Source organism: Leuresthes tenuis, unplaced genomic scaffold (assembly GCF_036924035.1).
Source record: "Leuresthes tenuis unplaced genomic scaffold, fLeuTen1.0.hap1 SCAF_16, whole genome shotgun sequence".
In the NCBI taxonomy this organism is placed as follows: Eukaryota; Metazoa; Chordata; class Actinopteri; order Atheriniformes; family Atherinopsidae; genus Leuresthes; species Leuresthes tenuis.
In genome coordinates, this window is record NW_027325370.1 from 17633382 (window position 1) to 17654654 (window position 21273).

At 39.5% G+C, this 21273-nt stretch overlaps 1 protein-coding gene across 2 annotated transcripts; it reads right to left on the reverse strand.

Moving 5' to 3' along the window:
• Positions 1-8510: 8510 nt before the first annotated feature.
• On the reverse strand, positions 8511-20621 carry LOC140272271 (uncharacterized). 2 transcript variants are annotated; one of them, XR_011907906.1, is made up of 7 exons: positions 20244-20621; positions 18486-18658; positions 17349-17567; positions 13994-14154; positions 13760-13892; positions 11420-11648; positions 8511-10877 (listed from the first exon to the last, which is right to left on the reverse strand). XR_011907906.1 is itself a non-coding variant. In XM_072367661.1 (6 exons), exons 1-6 carry the CDS (start codon positions 20497-20499, stop codon positions 11472-11474), a joined length of 1119 nt encoding a protein of 372 aa, XP_072223762.1. In that variant the 5' UTR covers positions 20500-20621; the 3' UTR covers positions 8549-11471. The 2 variants fall into 2 exon arrangements, 1 of the variants encoding a protein (XP_072223762.1); XM_072367661.1 differs by having other exon boundaries at positions 8549-11648.
• Between the last annotated feature and the right edge of the window lie 652 nt (positions 20622-21273).

Here is a 21273-nt window from a genome sequence, read left to right on the forward strand (position 1 = left end):
AATGTGTAGATTTAAAAAAAAAAAAACACTGACATTAATGGATATATATTTGTAAGACCTGCAACAAACACGCATGAGTCTTACAGGGAATGATTCGGAAAGATTATCATTGATTTTTCTAATACTGGACTGTATCTTGGAAGTGCTTTAGGATTACATTTGTTGCAATTTGGCAAGATATGAATAAAACTGAATCGAACAGATTAACAAAACTGCATGAATTAAGGCATATTTTAATAGTTTTCATACAAAAGATGCCTCAGACTTAAACCGATTTACAGACCTATCAATACACCATCTGGTCTGGAATGTTTAGATTATTTCTGCCTGGGACACACGTACAGGATAAAATATATATATACAGGGACCTTATTAACAGTAAACAGTATTTTTCAAGTATCTGAATGTGAGCTACAAGAATGGGGCCACCGTAGCTCTGTGAAACAGTTGTTTCACTCTTTCAATTCAATTCAATATAAATTCTTTATCTACATTTTGAATATATAACATTTAAAAAGTGTTACAGGTACACACTGGTTTATATGACAGAGTTTTAGGTCAGTGTTGAGGAATCAGATGTTCTCAACCAAAAACAACAAACTTGACCTGCACATCAGCTCAGATTTAAACCTGTCCTGCTGGTGTTTATATGACACTTTTCCTGAATATTAACTGCATTCAAGTAATACAAAATACATCAGCAGCTGTCAGCCCCTATCCCACAGTGAGTTCTTGATAGCTGGGTTTCTTGCATACAAACATTACTGTACACATACTCAGGTGGTTAAATGGTGTCTGGCAATCACGACCATCATAAGCATTATTCATAAAATTCTTGCTGACTTAATGTGACAGTGACTTGTTTAATATAGACTTGTGGGAATTGTAAGCTGATCATATTTTACAGGCCTTACTCCATTTTTAACATTAGTCGTGCGTTTCTGCTCTCCTTATGTGACAATGTCAGCAGTACGATGGTAACGTTAGTTTAACTCGGATCAAAAAGTAAAACCGTGTACAAAAAGGCCTCTTTATAACCTCCTACATTTCTGAGAAATTTCACCCTTCATAAATGTACTTTACAAGAAATAAGTGACAGCTAGCTTAGTTGACAAAAGAATATGGAACCCATTACACTGTTAACTTGGACAGCATCGATTAGATCAAATAAGAGAAATCATTAGATCCTGACACTATGATTAACGGTAGAAGAACTGTATTACATGATATTCGTCATTGAGAAGTCAAGTGTTCACTGAAAGGAATACTTTTAGTGAACACTTATAACAGTGACACATAACTGCTCTCAGTGTAGGTACAACAGAAAGTCTTATGACGCTGACCCCCCCCCCAATAACTTTTCTAGCCATCTTTTTGGCTGTTGACACACTTAATTGCTTTGTCGGCTCTTTTTCACAGCTTGAATTTGTGACAAATAGGGACATCAACACTACTTTCCATCCAGTGGTTGGACGTGCACTTCTGTGATGATGTTTCACAAAAACATGTCTATGTAGCGAGTAATATCTAGTGAGTCAGTGAACGAGTGTGCAATCTGAACAGTCTAGTTTTCCTGTAAACATATACAGATGCCAGGGCCCCGTGTTGTCTGCAGATAGCTATGCTGAGTTAAATAAGACTTCCAAATGAAACACCGACTTATTTTCCTGTTGTTTGAGCTGCTTAATAGTTGTTTTCTCTACACATACCACATCGCTTCATTACTTTTTATCCGTTTCCCGTCCTCCAACATATCTTCCAGGCTAAAAGTCCCCATCAATGGCAGGCTGAATGTCCAAACTGTCAACCGCTTAATCTTTTGATGGAAACACTGGCTAAATTCCACAGTCTTCTATCTGGGTAAATGTCTCTAAAAGGCTGGTGTCTGCATGTATGTGTGGAAGCCACCATATCTGTCCCACACAAGCTACACTAATCACAGCTAAATACATTTCACGCTCACACTCTGCGTCTCTCCTGCAGAGCACGGGAGGCTCATTTATCACAGCTGACACAGAACACGTCTTCAATGTGTGCGCATTAACTGTCTGTATCAAAAATGCTTGGAATCTCACAGTTATTGCAATGAAAAATCTGACCTTTTTGACATTCAACCAATTGTGCGTGTACACACTCCTACTGACAGGAAAACCCCCAAAACACCATATATGGTCAACACACTCCTTTAATAGCCTCTGTGTTCTTAAAGTAGAGGTAGATTTTTGAGGCCTTATCTAATAAAAGACATTTTTTTAATTATTTAATAATCAAAAAATATAAATAATGACTGAACATATAGTATGTTATGTAACATAAACCAGCCTAAGCTTCTTCTAAAGAAACCAGTGTCAAGATTAAGTTTGTACTTTGGCAGTAAGACTTGAACCCACTAACCCTTTTCATACAGCATGTTCAAGGCAGAAGTGCTACACTTAACAAAGCCATCCTTTCTGCTACGATAAAACATGGTGGATGTTTGAAAAATTCTGCCGATTGGTTAAGTGGACCAGTTTAATAACACCCTTTTTAATACCGTAAAACTCCAGATTTATTATCAACTGCTTCACGGGTACAGCAAGGAGGTGGAGAAATCCTAAAATGGATGAAATGGGCCTTGATTTAATGAAACATTAAGACACCCAGCCTCAAACTTAGACAAAAGCCAATAATGAGGCCTGTCTCAAATGTCAGCTGAGTAGTTAACACTTTTTTGTCTTTTATGGCATCTAACAGCAGTGGAAACTGATTTTTTAATTTTTTTTTATAAAGGGCTAGGTGAGCCTATAGCTCCTTGGGAAGCTCATGGAGTTGCTGGGGACTTCACTGCACCATCACAAAAACAGGTGTGTAGAAAAACTGTCCCAGCATTTATTAGGCTAGGAATATTAATCGCCCATTATAAGAGCTTTGCTACAACTCAATATTTTGTTGTTGTTTGTCTGCATTCACTTACAGTATGTTTGGTTTGACTGAAAGTGATGTGGTGCAAAGAGCCGTTTCTCCCTACAGTGCACAAGTTGGGGTTTTACTGAAAAATGTAATGTCTGTTGTTATTGTGTACATATCCATCTGGGAGCCTTACAGCATCACAGCACTGAGTATAACTCAGCTTCAACAAGCGAGGATCCTCCAGCAGAAGTAACAAGCAGTGTTATTGAGTATTCGTGTTTTTCCCCTCATAAAACACATTCAAATTAGTTTTTGGGATTGTTGCACTTATAAATTACTTTTCAGAAGTCTAGAGCTACTCCTCATTTCTTTGTTTTTCTTCCAAGTAGCCAGACTTTGTCATCTTTTGAAGTGGTCGTCTTTTTCACTCAGTCCAGTTCTTCCAACTGATCATTTACAGAAGATTTTTTTTAAATGCATTAGGCCACTTAAAACTGACCTATGAGTCATGTAAGGATGGGGGAATAAAAAATAAAATACGGTATGAGTCAGTGTTGTGTTGTTTAGCCATTTTGTTACTATCAGCATGTTGAAAAGACAATTTGTCACAAGTTCCTAAGATGCATAAAATTGAAAAAAAAAAAAAAAAAGGGAAAGAGATTTACAGGCATAGAAAAATATTTTGCATCAACAAGGAGATTCCCAAAAGGCTATTAGCTGAAAACTTGACATATCTCAGCATGGTGTGCAGTGTGTCCTTAAAACATTTGAGGAAACTGGACAAGTGGAGGACAAAAAAAAAAAAAAAAAGTGTCAGGCCTAAAAAACTATCTACAGCAGATGAACAGTATCTGAAAGTGATGTCCTTAAGAAAGAGGAAAAAATCCAGCAAAGACCTGACACAGAACCAGAGAGATGCATCTGGACCTTCAGCTGATCCATCTACTGTTGGCCCAAGCCTCATCAGAAATGGTCTCCATGGAAGGGTGGCTGTCAAGAAGCCATTCTTAAGGAAGGGAAACAGGGAGAAAAGGCTGAGCTATGCCAAATGACACAAGAAGTGGACAGAAAATCAGTGGCAACAGGTTCTTATGGAGGGATGAATCCTCCCCAGAGCCCGGACCTCAACATTATTGAAGCAGTGTGGGATCATCTGACAGAGAACAGAACAAAAGGCAGCCAACATCCAAAGAAGAGCTTTGGGATGTCCTTCAAGAAGCCTGGAGGACTATAGAGTATGCCAATACTGTATAATAAATTAACCAATACCTTTAAAACATCTTATTATACAAAACTAAGGACTTTGGTTTTTTTTTTTAAGCCATCAGAGCTCAGTGCCAGACAATAAATATGAAAGTGAGATGTAAATCACACAGAGATAGTTAATTATGCCAACTCAGCTGACCAGAAAACTAGGACCCTTAGATTGTACACATCTATCAGGACATCAGATTCTGAAAATAAACACATAAATAGTTTAGCCGCTAAAGCCACACAGATGTATGGTTTGGTTGATAAATGATCCATGACTGCTGGTGATGACAGAAAGTAACAGATAACCTATTATCAAAGATAAGACAAAATGACAGAAATATTGGAAGAGAAGTGTGGAATAATCACTAAAAAAGCCAATACAGGAGACAGAAAATGTAGTCTTTCAACCCAGGATTGACTTCATCAAAAAATGCAATAAAAATATAAATAGTCTGTGCCTCAAAATACAAATGTTTAGCAGTTAGTGGCTGCCTCACTTGTTTCTGCAGAAAAAAATCCAATAAAAGATCTGCAAATCAAATCTTTTTTCTTTCACCTGAGAACAAAATAAGACAATTGATGGAAAATGTCATTTGTTTTAATCTATCAACTCATATCTAGCAAATCTAACCGCCGCATCAATCAATAATTTCTTACATGAATAATTTCATTCTCTAACAGTCCTCTTTGCCCCTCATTATTTCTTCACTTATGATGAAAAGGCAGAGCTGCCTCGTTCAGTGCCGACCGCAGCCTTCCTGGTGAGTCCTGAATGAAGGTATCTTTCTGGCACAACAAGAACAGCCAGAGCACCATGTGTCCTCTGCTGGATCCAGCAAGACAGGCCCAGACGCTGCATGTCAGCTGTAATCCTCATTATGCAAATCAACTCACACCAAGTTCAAAGGCGGACAGTAAGAATGCAGGGTAATGAACAAGTTGGAATCTGAGCAGACAGCAGTAAGTAGAGGAAGAGCTTTAAATGCTTTTAACGCTGCTCTTATGCAGTGAGACGAGGAGGAAGGGGAGGACACAGAGACACATGGAAACTACATTTTAAAAAAAACTTGCTGCAATAAAGGAAGGTTTACCAGAATGTTGTTGGCCAGCAGATTACAAACTGTCTAGTAAATATGCACATTATTAAACAGCTGGATTTGCCCCGTTTTATGGCACAACTCCGGAATAATCACCTCACTAAACCCTGCACTGAGACAAAGTGTATGCTGCTGCTAATATCTGCCACCCAACCCTCCAAAAAGCAGACTACATATCAACTGAAGGCTGACAACCAGGACATCATAGTGCACAGATTATTTTAGAAATGGCGTCAAAACGAATCCGTTTAATCCTCGGTCACCATTTTTTAAATGGAGGAAAACTGCTTCATAAAACGTGGGAATTCTTAAACTTACGCACGTGTGTCTGCGTGTTCGTAATCATTTGATCGAAATTATCTCCTCAGTTGGAACACCTGTGCGCAGAGGTGACGCGCTACACTGAATCAAATCCCAATCCAGACTTCCTAGTAGTTTTAACAACATTTGAGTTCACCTAAATTGCTGTTCGCCATTAAATTAAGAGAGATAAGAGCGAAAACGTGGAAAGTTTGTTGTCAACACATCTTACCTTCGTTTCTGAAGGGTCAGCGGTGCGTCAAAGCTCAAAGAAGCACCGAGTTACTGCTGGAAAACGGCGTAGTATCAGCTGAAGACAGCGGCGGAAACGTCGCCTTTGAGCACCCGTTCGGTGATAAAATCCAGCAAAACTCTCGCTTACCGTCGTCTTTCCTGCGCTGTTTCAAAACCTCCCCAACCCCCCCACCCCTGCTGCATGCTTTACGCGTCCCTCTCCTCACTAACCTGCGCGCAATTACGCAGGCAAGACAAAAACTCCAGCGGCCGGTTTCCCAGCTATCCTCTCACCGACCCGAAGCGACAGCACCCGACACATTCCCGCTTTAACTTCAACATTTGCACGTCTTTGGTGTCTTGCTGCTGTGGCTGTGAGCTTTCCGCAGCTCGTAACCAGTATCAGGTAACTACAGACTCACCTGAACGGAAGGATGCTGCTGCTGAAGCAAGAAAGATCCGCGACTGCCCTCATGCGATGGAGGACACGCTGAACCTCCACTTAAATCCACAAAATAGATTTATCTGGAAAAGACTATATGTTTAAGACCTGCTTCAATCATAGTTTAAATCGACAATTCATGTCAGATGTGCAAATAATTAGGTAACTTATTAAATAAAGCAACTCAGTATAACTTTAAGCTGGGTGCAATTTATTCCAATCGCAAACAAGTAGGATGACGCTCATTGTGCACGTGCTAAATTAGACCCCCTGTCATCAGCAGCATGACAGTAAACTAGAAATTGGTGAATCATGGCTGAATTAATCCTATAAAACTCAGTTGTATAACTGTAAATACTAATCACTGATCAGAGCAGAGAGAACTAGTTTTAAAAAAATGTTAAGTTTTCTAAAAATGCACTTAGAAAATAACTTTAATCTGTAATTTGTTTGAATCTTTATTTAAACAGAAACGAAAAGTGAATGATTTTCAGCTTCAAAATAACTGTTGAGTTGCTCCACTCTTTGAATTACAGTTTAATCATTTGGAAGATAGAGGTTACAGAGAAATCTGTGTCCATTCTTGCTGAATACAAGATTTCAGCTGCTCAACAGTCTGTGGTTGTTTGCATGATTCTCCTCTTCATAATGCTCCATGCATGAGACAGATGTGGACTGCAGGCAGGCCAGTCAAGCGCACACACACTCTGTGTGTATGAAACCACTCTGTTGGAAGTCGGACAGAATGAGTTCTGACATTGTTCTGCTGAAATAACCACGGCGCTCCTGGTTAAAGTCGTCCCCTTCAATGAACCATAGGTGTCTCTCCAAAATTTCAATATCCACTTCTGCATCAATGGTACCTTCACAGATATGAATATGATAAGATATATCAGTGTCTGTGCCGTCACAGATGCTGGCTTTTACACGTTTCTGCGATAAAAGCTCTTTCTCATCTTTGGCTTGAAGAAGCAGACGCCAGTTTTACTAAAAGCAGCTGAAACGTGGACTCATCTCATGTCCATTGTCTCTCCGTACATTTGCAATGAGCTCGTGTCCAGAGAACTTGGCTGTTCCTGCACTGAGCTGATATGTGGCTTCGTCCTTGTGTAATACAGTTTCAGGTTACATCTCTGGATGCATCAGCGGATTGTGTTGAGTGAAATTTGTTTTTCCTGATCCCACATGGCTTTATAGGTCACAGTGCTGAAACGGTTTTATTTCCAGTGCCACCTGAGTGCTCAAAGGTCACACAGTCCAACAGTGGTTTCTGTCCTTGTCCTTTACAGACTGAGATTTTCCCAGACTGCCTGAATCTTTTCACAGAATGATGCTCTGTAGATGTTGACAGACCAAGGTTCCTTGCAATCTTGAGAAAAATGTTTCTGAACTTATCGACGACTTTTAGTTCAGCAAGGTTTGAGCATTGATTCATCCTTGCTTGAATAGCCAAACCCTTTGGTGGATGCTCCTTTTATTCTCAGTCCAAACACCATCACTAATCATCTTTACTGTAGAATCTTTCAAATTGTAGTTACTTATATATCCAGTAAACTTTACTGTCTTGGATACAATGAATAAATGTTTAAAAAGCTTTAATTTTAGAGAACTCCTCAGGAAATTAGGTTTGTAGTGTCCAACAGAACAAGAGCAGGAGACAATACAAAGCAGGAATATATGCATTTTATATCAATATATATGCAAAACTGACACTTTAGTGTATATACTACAGTCCTTTCTGCTGGCGTAGTATATACTTTTGACATCTTGTCTTGCAGTGACCAGCAGCATCACTGCGATCAATCACAGTCTGACACACTCAGTTTATGACTTGAGACAAATTGAAAGTCTCTGAAGCCAAACGCACAAACATTTTTAGAAGCGTACAAACAGAATTACCTTGATAAGTCCTCACTTCAAACATTTCCGTTGAGCCCAGCACTGCACTTTAATCTCATGCCAAACTACAAAGAAAGGAAGCACTTTATCTTATAAGCTCTCCCTTATCAAGTCCAGTTCTGCTTCCACTCTTCATTTCTTCAGGTGACCTCTGGTTGCCGCAGTGATGCCGATGACTGTAGTTGTCGTAAACATTTAAATAAGAAAAAAAAAAAAGCCATTTAAACTGGCCAAACCCAGTATTTGAGTGTTCTAATCCCCATAAACTGGGTTTCAGACTGTGCAAATATAATAACACAAGCACCCAAACAAAAAGATGTTGATGATTTATACACGATACATTATGTGGTGGGAGAAGGGTGATTGGAGAACTCCAATCTGGCGTTACTAACTGTACTTTACTAACAGACCGATGTGCTCCGGTTTACAAAAACACAAAAACAGCTTTGTAACGACTCCTTTACATTTTATTGAACAGTTTTGTAATATTTGACATCAGGAACGTTAACAAATGACAAATAAGGTTCATTTTCCAAACTTCCAAGTATTGATGAGATGTGCAGTTAAATGAATGTCAGCGCCACCTTAAAATAAAACCTTGGCGATCATCTGGCTGATTTTACGGTATTTTATGGCTGCTTTGGCTTGGTTTCCACTAAAGAACTTCAACGTGTAACGTACTGGCATTTTAAAATGATTACCTTAATGAAATGCTGACTTTAACCTGCATAATGAGTGCAAATTTAAATCTTTTTTATTTCAACCAATCTTTTGGGGAAATCAATATCTTTTTCATCACAACTGGCTGGGGTGACATTTTATGATAGAAGTATTTGAAAGAGTTATGGCATAATATAGAATTTCTTTTAGTTTTACGAAGCTAAACTGAGTGGTTGAGATGATTTAAGATACAGCATAGCCACCAAAAAAAGTGCTCTAGCAAATGGAAGAGCATGACATTAAAGGGGTAAAGAGTTAGAGGAATAGCTGAGGCTCAGCGTTAGGAGCAAAAAGTGGGAAGTAAAGTTAACTGAGGCAGTGAATAATCAATTTACCTTTGATGTCACGTGTATAAAGTCTGCCTCCATTCACTCCCAAAATTTCTCTTGTTGGAAGAAGAATCGCAAAAGGCGAACATAAAATATCGAAGAGTTCAAAGCAGCTTAGAAAAAAAGAAGTGGACTCACACTTGATGTGCGACTCAAAGGTTCTATAAAGCTTTTACAAAACGGTGGAAGATTAAAAACCTCTGTGTGCGGCGCCTTGAAGACAGGCACAGGCATGTGGCTTCAACTGGAAGCCAAAAGACGACTAATATTTCAGATTTGGTTGCATTTTCTTTTACGGATTTTCTCAAACATTGTTTCAACTTTTCACCACGGAGACATTTCTACATTATTTCAATATTTTCTGTAGAGGAAGAACAAAAGGTAAATATAACTGATGTTTAAAAAAGAAAAACTACTAAATATTATGTTCAAACTGACGACAATACTGCGAGTTATGTTCTTACAGTTAATGCTGTGTAAATGGCAGATGTTGGGCCTGATGTTGTATCTTTTTACCACCTTAAATGGTTCTTTCCGTATAGTTTTTTTTTTCCATATAGTGTTTACAAAACACTAAGTTTCAAAGATGAATTTGACAGAACCAACGATAAATTCTAACATTTCAATATATAGCAAAACATTATCATGGCAAAAATAATTCTGACCTCTAATGTTCAGTAAAAAAACTTTTTTTCAAATATATAACCACATCATCGTGTCATCTAAAACAGGATAAAGATGTTTTCATACTGTAAGTATATATTTAGTTTTTTTTGTTGTGAAAACTCCACCAGAGCTGCCGTACAACAACGCAATGTATGGTTTTTACTCTCTCACGCCACTTCAGCACCCTTTAATGTGGGCCCGTACAGACCACGTTCACATTGGTTTCCATCCTTTGGAAATTTCAAATTCTAAATTTAGTCCAATTCATCAGGAGCTGTTCTTCTTTTTAGATGCTTGATTTGTTTTTAGATTAACTGCACAAACTTAACTTTTCCTTCCAGTTTTTTTTTTTTTTTTAAATGTATATTTATACATCAATGCACTCCGAGTTAAATAAAATAATATATATTACCAATAACAAGTTACCAGTGTATGCACACATGTCTTTTTTTTCAGTAAGTCTGTGCTCAGTTTATGCTAAAATAAACCAACGCCGCTATCACTCGATCAGTGTTTGAGTGTTATCTTTTCTGATATTGCTTCTACTTCGCCGCCCATCTCTTCAATATTGACCTGAGAAAATAATTCTTAACTTTTTTTTTTTAATCTTCCAAGAAGCGGAGCAATAAATATACTTCTAAAGCTTTAAGGCAAAAATATCCTGACTTCCACACAAATTCAACTTGTTAAGTATTTCCCACAAAGTGCTTTCAAACAATAAAACCTGCAGAGGATAATTCAGTGCAAACGGAAGCCTAATGACGCATCTCGGCGCCTCTCAGAAGACATTTCTTTGCATAATCAGACTGCTGAGACAGGTGCATTCTGGACCCAGTCTGCCTCCATCTGACCACATCAGGGAAACATCTAAACATCTGGCCTTTTGTGATTCATGCTGATAAGATCAGTCACATTAGACCACAATAACGGCTCAAATTCAAAGGCGATTGTTATGGGAATCCAATTCATAATAGTTGTTGTATCCAGTTATTACCTTCGGCTTCTGAGTGGATGTAAACCTTTTCTCAGTGATCCAAATGTGCCGACCTGGGGATGAAAAAGACGGAGCTCAGGCAAAACTGCAGTGGACGCAACACCGCTCTTCACATTATCCGACACCAGTTCTGCCTTCAGTCATCCAGCGGAGGGATGAGTCACTGACTGTTGGATGTAATTACAGTCTGGCTCTGAAACTTCACTGCTCAGCTGAGTCAAAAACTCTTTTGTTCAACTTTGGACCGCAGACAGTCCAATCTGACTATGAAGTGCTGCTTTTATAAGCCAACTTTCCTTTATTCCTGCTCTGCAGTCGATCAAGTATGTGCAATATCTCAACTACTTAAGATCAGCTATAATCCGACACAACTTGCTGCCACACCGTCGACATCTGGTGCGTCACTCTGACAGTTTATAACAATATATTTGATCATTAGATAATTATGATCCCTCCTCTGCAGTGCATATATTCAAGTAACATTCCCCCACTCTTCAATAAGTTATTCATCTTTGTCTTAAAAATACCTACGAACTAATTGTGATTTTTGCGTCCCCCGTCTAAGCGGAATCAGCAGCATCTGAGTTATTCGCACCCTAAACTGGAGGTTGTGAAACAGACATGCAGGTTATGGGTTGAAGTGTGTTCTAGCCTGCCCCCTGCTGGAGATTCCTCTCATAGTTTTCCAGACAAATGTGGACGCGCTGAGTGAAGTAGTTCGGGTCAGAAATGGCCCGGAGAAGGTCGGTCTGAACCAAGGTGATGTCAAACAGCTCAGAGGTGCAAGCTGTCCGGGTTTCAGAACCATCTGGGTCCAAGAAAACCTGAGAAACACAAAGACAAGGAGGGAGAAGACAAAAAGAAACTGATGAAATTTAAGCTTCATGACTTCACCCCTCATCATTCTAACTTCACAAAACTGAAGTAGCTGCAGTTATTGCACTGGTCGCCTGCTAACTTTCATGCATCTGTAATTATTTTAACACGTTTTTATCGTGTTTAACAGAAATGCTTTTCCTTCGACAATCAGGAGGCCTCTCAGATCCCCTGGGTTTTGGCCGTTCTACACAGCCACACATCGAACAGCTGCAGCAGCCTTCAAGAGGCTCAGAGAGGAGCTGAAAACGCTGACCTGCTAATCCGTTTAGATTGGAATATGTCTCTCAAGTTTCCATCACTCTGTTATAGAAGCTAAATCACTTTTAAATGAATATTCGATATATAAAAATGAAAAAAAAAAGAAGGTGAAATTTGACCAGTGAGAATCAAAGTGAGCCCCACAGTGGCAAGAATTATTTTTCAGTGGTAAAGTCAAGTTATCCTGTTACTGGAGTGGTCACAAACAGAAATGCAAATGTATAACTTTATCTATCTAAGATTTAACTGATATCTAAAGCGTAAAAAACTAAACTTAACTTATCTAGCAGCTGGTTGGCACAATCCATAACTAATCTGTGGAGGAGTGCACTGATAAATTGGACACTGATCGACATCAGTGGATATTTCATCTCAATTATACGATCGAATCAGAAGATTTTAGTTATTTTGCAGCACATTCCATATCCAGGACAACTCAAACACTTATGAGGAAAGCATCCTAAAAAGAAACGTCTGTCACCGACGGCTGAGGTCAACCATGAGGTGAACAACACTGAATACAATCAGGACTATTATTCACAGAGGGTGCGTTTGTTTCAGTTTGTTGTGAAGCAGAGTGAAGAAAAGACAGGTGGAGTGAAGATAATGTCACTCCATCTGACAACTTACTTACAGACTGATGAACACCTGCTAAGCTGTCGACGAGATGCACAAACGTAGACACCAACAACCTCAAAGTTCGGTCAAAAATTCGGTTTTTTTAGACGCACTGAGGCTGAAACTGGAAACAGCGCCCTGGATGCTAGAACAGGAGGCCTCACTGAAGGCATTTCAAAGTGGATGACTGAACCGAGTCATGGGATCGATGCCACAGTCTGTAATTTTCCCATCAGATTAAAGTCTTGATCTGTTTCACAAATTACTGTGACAGCATGTAGCTAATGCTTCTTCGATATTATTCTGGAAGACAATTTCAAGGCTTGAGAAGTGTCTCTAAATGATTCACTCTTTGGACACAACAACGATCTTCTCAGCATAAACATTCTGCCTCTGAAGCGACACTTATGACTCGACACCTGTTCTTGGTTTGAAAGGCAGCAAACGGAGTTGACATTTCTCTTTTTTGAGGCATTCGTCCTTCAACTGTTGCTGCGGTTACAGCCACTGAACTTGCTAAGCTGCAACTGGTTGAGACAAATGCAAATTGCACTCTGGACACAAGTTATGTGCAAGTAGAGAATTTTCACTTGCCTCAGGATCAGGTCACTCACTTCTGGCTTTTAGAGATTATTTTTGTTTTCATTTGATGTTGCGTAAGTTGCCTCTGCATGTGCAAGAAGCTGTTCTGACTATTGTAGAAAAGCTAGTCCTGAAAATACTTATTTCAATAATATAAGAAAAGTAACCCTTATTCTTAATATACAGTACAATTACAATCTATACATAGCAGCAAAATGAGAAAAAAAAAGATCAGCTGATGGGAAAATGACAAAATAATTGATTGTTTATGAATATATTAACTTGGTATTATGTAGACCATTTACTGTCATTCTTATTATAGAAAATGTCTCTTTATACCACAAAAAGCTGTATTTATTAAACTATTTTTGCTGTGTTTCACTTTAACTGCAGCACAACTTAAACTATAATGGGTAACTAAATCATTTAAGATGTTTAAGGGGGTGGGATGTGTTGCACATGTTGTCTGACAATAAATAAAAACAGATTGAATGAGTAATCCTAGCTAATAACTTAAAGGCCTTCAAGTGACTGGAGCGCACACACTGATCTGATTAAATATAGTTTAAAATTCTGCTGTTAAATTAAGTGACTGGACCTTTGGACTAACGATAGTATCCTCATCGTTCTGCCGTATGTTGTCGTCTATGAATATGTGTTGTACGTGCTGGTCGAAGGGGTCGATCCACAATGGTTTCCCGCCACGGATGGAGAACGTATTGGAAGCCCACCTGGACACACAAACAGGGACACAGAAAGAGTAAGAAAAGATCAGTAAGACGCCGCAGAATTTGTCCATTTTCCTGTTTGGTCTGAGGAGCTTTGAGCGCACCAGTCAAAGTGGTCCTGGAAACCTCCCAGTCCCTGCCTGGAGCTCATGTACTGGTACAGGCCCCTCTCTCCGTCACGAGTGGACATGCGGTCCTCGGCCCGGCTCAGGACGATCCCCTTCTTGCTGCAGCGGATCTTGCCTGGATTCACATCCACTTTCAACTGCGTGGAGAACGAGACGAAGGATCACAGCAAGAAGGAGGAAAAAAATAAATAAAACGACTCTGTGGTGAAATACTGTGACTTGTAAAATTATTACTGATATCAGCATTAAAATGTCCCACGTGTAAAATTAATAAGTCTTTGCCGCCTACATAAAAACATCTCTTCAGTTCTCCAGCTTAACGATAAACCAGAGTGAGTACTTAAGAACAGCTACTGAACCGGACCGGGGCTCACAGTTCAAACACAGCTTCCAACTAAACTAAAAGCACAATTCTAAGACCGTTTTAATCAAACACTTTAAATCTGATCAGCATCATTTCAGTCATGGCGATGGTATGGCACCCTAGATGGCAGCTCGGTCAGAGATTAATTGTAATAACTGTGATGTTCCCTTTATTTTCCATCTGGAACCACCTTCTCATCAAAACTTCATTCTGGTTCAATTTTACATCCAAATATCTGCCAAACCTACCTGCTGCCATATAACTGCAGAGCTCATCCATATCTTCACTCAACTTTGGGATGAAGCTGCACAACCCACTAATGTGAATGCTGTACCATACATTTTGAGCACCATTATGTACCCAGCTTGTGCTTATGATTCTGTCTTCAATGAAAATGTTTTCCACAGCAGGACACATCCTCTAACTCACACCGGGTCTGTGATCTACCCCTGAAACGCACGAGGTATTGAAATGTTCTCTGGATGTGCAGCACGCTGGAACGCAGCCTGCGGACGTATATGCTGCAGTGTATTCTATATACGAGCAAAATGTGGACACAAAAGCAGATGTTCAATGTAGTGTACCACATGTATTAGTCCCGATTCTTACACTGCGGATCACGGCTGTAATAGCGAAGCTGCTGCAGCCAGTGAGGCAGGAAAAACAACTCATATTCAGAAACCCGGCAGTCACATCATGTCTTGTGATTGATTTCCTCCCCTGCTCTTTCTGTCTCAGTACATGGGCGAATAGAACCTGACAGCAGACGGATTGAAGGAGATTTCCACTATATCCTCCCTCACGCAGCTAAGTGAGACTGACAGGTCCACTTTTAAACATCTCTTCTACCCTCCTATCACATAACCCCCTCTTGATTTATCCATTACAAACTTCGCTTTTCTTGAAGAATCGATGCCTTCCACTTCAGCAGATTAATGTGTACGAAACCCACCTGGAGAGGAGCTAATGAGATGCACGTATTTGAGACTGCGAGGGCGAGAAGACGGTCTAATGTTTAAGGGCACAGAAGGCCGAACGTTGCCAGGAAACATCTCAGGGCAACAACACACACATTGTCCCAAAAAATCATTTTTGTGATCAATAAAAAATATAATAAGCTGCTAATATTGCTACCCTATTTAATGTTAAAAAGGGAAGATGAAGCTGCTTTTCTTCTATATTTTATAGGGATATAGTAAAAAGTTTTTAAAAAAAAAAAACTAAAGATCTGCATCAGCTTATAATACATATAGTTCAGAGGAGTGTACACGGAAAAGCTCATGTTTAGCTACGTAAGATACCTGGAGTCTAAATTGTCTGGAAAAAAAGAAGACAACCCTTTGCTGATGACAAGCCAGATGGAAAAATCTGACTGAAACAACATTTAAATCTATGTTGATGCCTGAGACTGAAACCAAACTGAAAGCTTGTTATGATTGCAGTTGAACTGACAGAAGGGTTTTGACCAGAACTGGCAGAAAATCAATGATTCAGCAGTCACCTAGAAAGTCAGTCAGTGGGCAGCAGCTTGAGACAATGTTGATGAAATGTTGGCATTTCATCAATTAAAGAGGCCCGAGTGCTGAGTAAAAAAAAAAGAAGATAATTTTCCCTTAAAATACTTTGTTGGACAGCTTGCTGAGGGTTGTAAATAAGTTGTATGAGCTATACGTTAGTGATGCTCCCAAATAAGGCCATAAAGTTAGATCAGGACAAACTGTATGTGCTGTTTGTCAGAAGGATCCAGCAGACGATCGTGCAAAAATGACATTTTTACTTACTTTTTACCCTCATTTCATTTTCAATATAAATACACTCTTGAATTTCAAGCCTTCAAAACAGTCCAAAAAACCCCATGGAGTTTTCATCACATTTTTCAGTTCTTTAACTTTCTCAGCATGCCTTTGTGATGTGTGCAGCATGGTGTTTTACGCTGCCTTATTAAAAAAAAATGCATGGGCATCCCTGGGAAAGATGTGGTCTCGAGGGTAGCAAATATTGCTCTAATATCTCACAGGAGTGGAAATGAGCTTTGTTAAGAGGCCCATACTGTCACAAAATCTGGCTTGTTGCTGAGAACAGTACAGATGCTCTTTCTGGTCTTGGGTCTGGAACACATGACATCCATTTCTTCAAAGTAGGATCTGAAATACTAGCTGGTCTGACTACAACAGACGTTTCCACTGTGTGATGTTTCATTCCAGATGTCTATGAGCCCAGAGCAGTCAACACAGTCTGGACAAGACTAACATAAGGCCTCTTTTTTGCACAGTAAAGTCTGAAGTAGCATGCGTGGATGCAACCCTGTATTTTAAAGCTTAAAGGTTTCCACAGTCACCCCCTAATCCTTCATTTGAAATCATGCACTCTAGAGAGAGAAATGTACAAATCCTGATCCTGATAATTTAAATCCACACTGCTGATACAAATGTCTTGATGGTAGTTAATTCATCTCACTTTGATTTGGCTAAAAACAACAATTAGTTCCACATATTTTCAACATGAGGCAGGACCAGAGCTACGTTCACTTATTGAGTATCACGCCTGAATTTAAGTTTAAGAGTTGTAATGATTACATTAAAAATAAGCAAAAAGCATGAAGTGTGTTAAAACGAACAGTATGTATAAGTTACTGTTTCCTGCCAGCACTTACCTTCTGCCTTATTTGCACCAACAGTGTTGCTTTAAGTCATGTCTAAAATTCTCCCCATTTCTCAATTCATACAACCAGTTTCTCTTAACTGAAAGATCAGCAATTGTGGCGCCTTTTATCTTCCACTAAGGTTTTCTTTTTAGTAGAAGCTGCTCATAAGAAGAAAGCCTGACTGTATTGAACAGGCTGCATACTACACGCCTTTACAGCTGCAACACGTGCAACATTTAGAAATATACGGTGTAAAACATCTTATGTTTATGTGTAACTACAGTACATCACTGAGAGAGATCTCATTTCAGATGAGACTTCACCTTCAGGTCCGGCAGATCAGGGAAAAGTGGATGAGCTCCCTCATTCAGCGCCCGGGACATGGCTTTCAGGACACGAGGTAGGTCGCTTCCAAATGTGCGGAACAGGACAGCAAACTCCCGTCCTTCCTGTGCGAGGTCTCGGAGAAGCTGGAAGAAGGAGGGAAGGATCCAGTGGTACCTCCGCCCGTCCTCTCCTTTTACTGACAGCTCTCTGTCTCCCTGAGGGGAAACAGAAATGTTTGCATGTTACAATAAAGAAAACCTGGTTTCCCCTTTAAAACTGCCTGTCAAAAAAAAAAAAAAAAAAAAAGCAAAGGAAAAATGTTTCTTTGTATTTCTTTCCCATTAAAGCAATACTAATCAGAATAAAAGCTTTTAGGTTGGGGTGACATACTTTCTTCAAGCATTACATACCTAAACTAAGCTTTAGTGATTGTTTAAGTAGGTTCACTTCCACTAATCTTTGATAAGACAGTCTAGTCAGTGAAAAATGTGCTCCGGTGGTTGTCCTACCCCCCCCAATAAATAAACCAGCAAAACATGGATAATGCAGGGAATACTAATTTGCCAGGATACAAGAAAATACTCGATTAAGCCAATAATGTACTTTTGAATGCTTATATCTCTGCACACTGGTACAGCAGAGGGTTATAGGTGTTTCAGGGGAGGCTCAGTGAACGGAGATAAGGAAATGTTACTTCAGTTATCAAAAGATTAACTTAAGAGTGTGTGATGTGGCAGAAGAGCTCGGGTACATTCATTCAGGGGGAATTTGATGGCATTTCCCAGTCTAAAACTAATTAATAGAACAGATTATTCATGTATCTAGCCTGAACATGTCAAACAGCAATTAGTGCTCATCTTGGCTCACTTTCTAAGTGTGTTTGGGATTAAACAGCATAAGAATGGTCCTATTGACAGCCAACAATTTAGGAAAATTTGGATTAGACGGTCTTTTCTTCTAACAACAGACTGGGAGGTTAGTATAACATTTTTAACTAACAGCGGTAACATACTGCACTCAATTCCAACCACTGCTCATCGAAGAAAAATTGGAATATAAAAAGTTGTATTGATCAGAGTGGAACAATCCTCCTCTAAGCGCACAGAGCATCTTTTCTGTGATCACTCGCTTGCCTTGGTGCCCTCGGGCCAGCGGAGCAGCTCCAGATGCTCATCCAAAACCCCTTTGAAGCGTCGCCCAGCAACAGCAGTGAAACCTGGTATCCGTCCAAACCGAGAGTAGTAACTAACAGCGTCACTGCAGGGTGGGAGCAGGGAAGGAGAGTCACTCAGCCATTCCCAGCCGCCTGTACAGAAATAAGAGACGCGGCGAAATTAATACGACACGAACAGCTCAACTCAACTTTGTTCGTATAGAACTGTATATTCACACAAGATGAAAGATTAACAGGATTTGCAAACCGCATTAATATGATAAAAATGAGAACCAAGTAAAGACAAAAGTGTTCAAAATAAAGGAACGGTAAAACAGGAAGTGAAAAAAAATCAACCAATCAAATGTAAAGAGGTATGTTTTAAGATTTGTAAGCATTCTGCTCCCAGACAGGGGCCTAAACCAAAAGCTCTACCTCCGATTTTAGTTTGAAAAGCTGTTGGTCCTACCAGCAGGCCAGCATTTTGGGAACAAAGAGCTCTTGTGGGGTAGCAGGATAAAAGGGAAGCAGGATTAGGTAGACAACGAGCTTGTGTTTAGGAGTCTGCAGGAATAACAGGAGTGACGATGACCTACTGATATACTCGTTATATTCCTGATTCATACTGGCCATGACCTGCTGAGGGAGTGGGACCAGAGGTGAAAACTGTAGTTTGTAGTGTAGGAAGTTCAGGAGCTAACTAAAATCAGATTCAGTCAGCTCCAGCTGCTGCAGGACTGTACAATTCGTCCCAAAGGGAAATATAATTCTGGTAAATCAGGATAACATCAGTAAATCTTGGAGCTTTTTCTGCTTTTTCTGTGTGCTCGTTGCCAAAAAAGAAACATCCTTAAAGTTTTACTAAAGAAAAAAAACAATCAAATCTTTCAAAGAATACTTGACATCAAAGCAATCCTTCGGTGAGATGCTATGACGTGGCATCCTTGAAATGCAGTCATCCTTCCTTAACTTAAGCACAGAACTACCTCAGACTTGAGAAGTCAGATTCCTAAGACATTGTGATGGACCAAAAGAACACAGAATACCTGTACCTGTCTTGTCATCAAGCCTGGTAAGACACGTCTCTTTAAATAAATGTCCCTCATATTGGTCTTGGAAGTTATTACAACTATCGGGCAGCAGCTTATGTATCTAAAACTATATTAAATCATATAAACTATCATGTCCCCTTAATTTCTGTTTCATCTGGTATTGACTAATGAGACTGGTAGTATGTGTATTGGTGCAGGTATGACTTTTTACCTGTGTTATATATACATTTTGGTAATAATTTAGGCTGGGAGATGACTTCCTCCATTGAGGATGTGTGTTAGTGATCATTTGGACCTGCTGTCTTAAGGTCTTCTCCATTTTCAATGGATTGGATTTCATAAACCACATTTGTCTGTGTTACTGTCTGACCTTAAATCCATTAGACCCATTAGGTTTATTGAATTTGTTTGTTAACAGTATGTCACAGTGGAATGTACACAGGAACAGCATGTCCTATGTCACTGACACAAAGAAGCCTTACAAACACATTTATGTGTTCAGATAATTCAGTTGAGGTAGAAAAACCTTTTGGACAATCTCTGAAGGCTGACTAGCTGAAGAGTATTTCATTTAAAAGATATCGATACTTTATGACATGGGTGACAGTTTGTTACTACCTCTGTCTCAGCTGACACAAACACATTCCTCACATTCCTTCATGACACAGAAAGCGCTCAGTTTTTACCCTGTTTGCTCATCTTCCCCCAGGTAACGGTGGTGAGGAAGTAATCCAGAGCAGCGACCGTCCCCTGTCCCGTAATGGCGTCCGACACCAGTATGGTATTGTTCAAATCGATGTGCAAAACCAACTTCTTTCTTCGGTCATGATTTAGGGACCAGAGTCCCTGTGGGACTGTCACAGCGGGGTCGGAGACATTTCTGCTCTCGGTCCCGTCGTGTTCCTCAGGCCGGAGGCCGCTGTTCTCCCCGACCTCCGCCATGAAAGCGAAACGATAAAAAATAAAAGTTAACGGCTAAAACGTGCTATCTAACCGGCTCAGCCATGAGTTTGGTTTAAGTCAGACTGAATATTTACCGGTACTTCCTCATGATTCGTCGACTATCTTCTTCTTCTCAGCGTTTTTATGGCACAATACCAAAAATAGCAGACAGCGCCATCTTGAGTTTATTCACACAGGTGTTTGGAGTAATTCTGACTAATTAAACGTCAGGTTGAACTACATCCATAGATATATATATATGGAACTACATCAACGACCGTTAAACCCAGAACAAGAAGCTTAGCCAGTTTAGCCAGCTAGCCTAAGGAGTTTTCGTTAGCTTTTACAACCCCTGACAAAACTCACATAATTTGGTCAGTTATAACAATAATACTGTTTGAACTAATTGGAGATTTGCAAAATTATTTATTTACCCGCTGAACATTCTGGCTTTTTAAAACATATCTAAACATATACAAACATAAGGACTGTATTTTTATTTTTTATTTTTTGAAGCCATCAGAGCTCAGTGCCAGACAATAAATATGAAAGTGAGATGTAAATCACACAGAGATAGTTAATTATGCCAACTCAGCTGACCAGAAAACTAGGACCCTTAGATTGTACACATCTATCAGGACATCAGATTCTGAAAATAAACACATAAATAGTTTAGCTGCTAAAGCCACACAGATGTATGGTCTGGTTGATAAATGATCCATGACTGTTGGTGATGACAGAAAGTTCAACAAGGAGACAAGCTTCAATTTCTTT

Excerpts from the sequence above, each read along its gene's own strand:
- LOC140272271 (XM_072367661.1), bottom strand. The coding sequence starts at position 20,499 with ATGGCGGAGGTCGGGGAGAACAGCGGCCTCCGGCCTGAGGAACACGAC. Across the intron at positions 18,659-20,243 it reads GGGGAAGATGAGCAAACAGG|GCGGCTGGGAATGGCTGAGT; the intron begins GTAAAAACTGAG and ends ATTTCTGTACAG. Across the intron at positions 13,893-13,993 it reads TTCCAGGACCACTTTGACTG|GTGGGCTTCCAATACGTTCT; the intron begins GTGCGCTCAAAG and ends TTGTGTGTCCAG.